The 2,565-nt window shown below is 59.6% G+C and overlaps 1 protein-coding gene across 1 annotated transcript in view; it reads left to right on the forward strand.

The window, feature by feature from the left end:
• The window catches only part of LOC104163544 (semaphorin-3D-like), a gene marked incomplete at its 3' end in the record, with an annotated part of 14,756 nt that extends 13,231 nt beyond the window's left edge, over positions 1 to 1,525 (forward strand). Inside the window, 4 exon segments of the mRNA XM_009702583.1 lie at positions 24 to 181; positions 413 to 477; positions 731 to 861; positions 947 to 1,525. Coding sequence (XP_009700885.1) covers positions 24 to 181; positions 413 to 477; positions 731 to 861; positions 947 to 1,525 — 933 coding nt within the window.
• Positions 1,526 to 2,565: the final 1,040 nt, after the last annotated feature.

Below are 2,565 nucleotides of genomic sequence, written 5' to 3' on the forward strand. Positions count from 1 at the left end.
TGCCATTCTACTTGCCCGAGCAGCAGGAGCTGTTTGTGAGCAGCACTCACGGGCTGCTCCGGCTCTCCCTGTACCGCTGTGAGCTCTACGGCAAAACCTGCACCGACTGCTGCCTGGCCAGGGACCCCTACTGCACTTGGGATGGCAAGACCTGCGCCCCACACCTGCTGACCGAGAAGAGGTGAGCATCCGCCCAGGCCAGCCCTGCTGTCCCCCTGCAAAGGGATGGCATTCGGAGCAGGGAAGGGCAAACCACCAGCCCTGGAGATTTATCCGCCAGCCCAGACCCCTACTGCCACCCTGCCTGTCCCCCAGCCCTCCCTGGTCCTCCTTCTCTCTGGCTGCTCTGCCACAGAGGGGTCCCACAGCCCTGGGCAGATGCCACCCCACAGCCCTGTCTGCTCTCCCACAGGCGTGCCCGCTGCCAGGACATGCTAAAGTCTGACCCGCTCAGCCAATGCCAGGACACCGCAGAGGGTGAGCCCCAGCCCCAGCCCCTCCGGGGAGCCCCAGTGCAGGCAGCCAGCTCTGCCCAGGGGCCAGCAATGCCCAGGAGGGTGGGCGGCACGGTGCTGGGAAACCAACATCCACCAGCTGCACCGGCACTTACCACCGCAGACCCTGTGCCACTCACCATGTGCCGGATGCTCCTTGCTGCCCTCCCTCCCCATCTGTCACACAGCTCCCACGCAGGATACTCACCCCTTCCCCTGTCCTGTCCGCAACACAGGGACCGCTGCTGTGGAGAAGCTGGTTTTTGGGGTGGAGAAGAACTCAACCTTCCTCGAGTGCCTGGCACGCTCCCCGCAGACAACTGTCCGGTGGCTGGTACGGCACGACGAGGAGATGGGCCTGAGCGAGGTACAGGGGACAGGGCGGCAGGGACGAGGTGCAGGGATAGCTTGGTCCCCGGGGTCTGACCCATGGTGCTCTGCCTTTGCCTCAGGTCAGGAACAACGGACACTTCTCGGTGCTAGAGCAAGGGTTGCTCATCCGCCAGCTGGCGAGGGAGGACGAGGGCACCTACGAGTGCCAGGCAGTGGAGCGCTCTTTCTCCCGGCCCCTCACCCGATACAGCCTCCGTGTCATCAGGCACGAGGCCATGGAGGTGCCACCTTACAAACGAAGCAAGGAGGCCAAGCTAGGAGGGACCCATCACAGCCTCCGGCCCCGGCTTGACCTGCACCCAGGCTACAAGGGCTTTCCGCGGGCCCTGGGGGCACCGGGCACCAGCCTGGATGTCTACTGCAACACCCTGCGGCACCAGGAAAGGCAGCGGCAGAAAGCCTGGCACCAGAAGTGGCAGCACCCGTCCCCGGACAGCAAGAACGGCCGGGTGAAAAAAAGGGGCAGAGGGAGCGGGGCCGCCCACAGCTCCCTTCCCTGTCTCTCCAGAGCCTTTCTCGCATGCGGACATCAGCTCCAAGACGCCTCTCAGCTGCCCGTGCAGAAACGCCTCACTGTTACTACCTCAGACCCTGCCAGTCCCCGCTGCCTCTCCGTGCACCCCACAGAGCACGCTAGGGCGAGGGCACGCAGCTCGCACCGCTCTCCGAGACTCAAAGCTATTTACGCCCTGCAGAATATTTATTCTCCTTGTTTTCCCCTGGCTCTTGATGACCATCGTTATCAGCAGCAATAATAAGCACAGAGGACAGAGAAGGAAAACAGCCAGCTCTCACTAATAGTTCCTGACACCCGGCAGCATCCAGCCCTGCCATGGACATCCATGCCCTCAGCCTTCCTCCACGCTGGAGCTGGCCGGCTCCTCGCTGCAGCCCCGGTGGCACAGTGCCTCGGCCGGGTGCTCACCTGGGCGGCTGCGGAGGTGTCGGCAGAGCCCAAATGTTGCTGGAGGCAGCAAGGCACGGCTGCTTGCTGAGCCTGGGCTCTGGCAGCAGGACACCTGGGGCTTGCAGAGATGCCCATGGCCAGTTCAGCTCCGATCCATTTCAAATCACATCGCTTTTTCAAACTTTGACATTTATTTTACCAAAAAAAAGAGAGAGAAACATCAGGCAGTTATACCAACTTACAATTTATTATTTTTTAAAAAAATGACATGAAACACAAGTAAAAATAAATACATTATATAAACAACAAATTGTTCAAAGTCTCTGTTCTGGGAGATCAGGCGAGCACATCCCGTTTGACAGAGAGAAGAGGGAAGCACATGATCATGCGTGGGGCCAACCAACCAACCCACCCTGCTAGCGATACTCCTCTTTCCAACCACAAAAAGACAGGCCACAAACTAAGGTGGTAGTAAAAAAGAAAAGAAAAGGAAAAAAAAAAAGGAACCCCAAACCAACAGAAACCCCAAAATGAGACTCAGTGATGGATTCCTCCATGCGCCCATGGACGTGCCAGAGACTCCAGCTCCGAGCCGGGTGCCACCAAGGTGGGAGCCAGAAAGCGGCCGCAGGCAGTGGGCAGTGGTGGTGGTCTGGGAGGCGGCAGAGGTTGCTCTCCCTCACTCACACCGTTGTCCCTTCGAAGGGAGCGCTTCCTCTGAGTTGCAAGGAGCCATCATCTCACCGTCATCTAGCTGGACTACATTCCCCT

Source organism: Cariama cristata, unplaced genomic scaffold (assembly GCF_000690535.1).
Source record: "Cariama cristata isolate BGI_N322 unplaced genomic scaffold, ASM69053v1 scaffold22356, whole genome shotgun sequence".
Taxonomy (NCBI): Eukaryota; Metazoa; Chordata; class Aves; order Cariamiformes; family Cariamidae; genus Cariama; species Cariama cristata.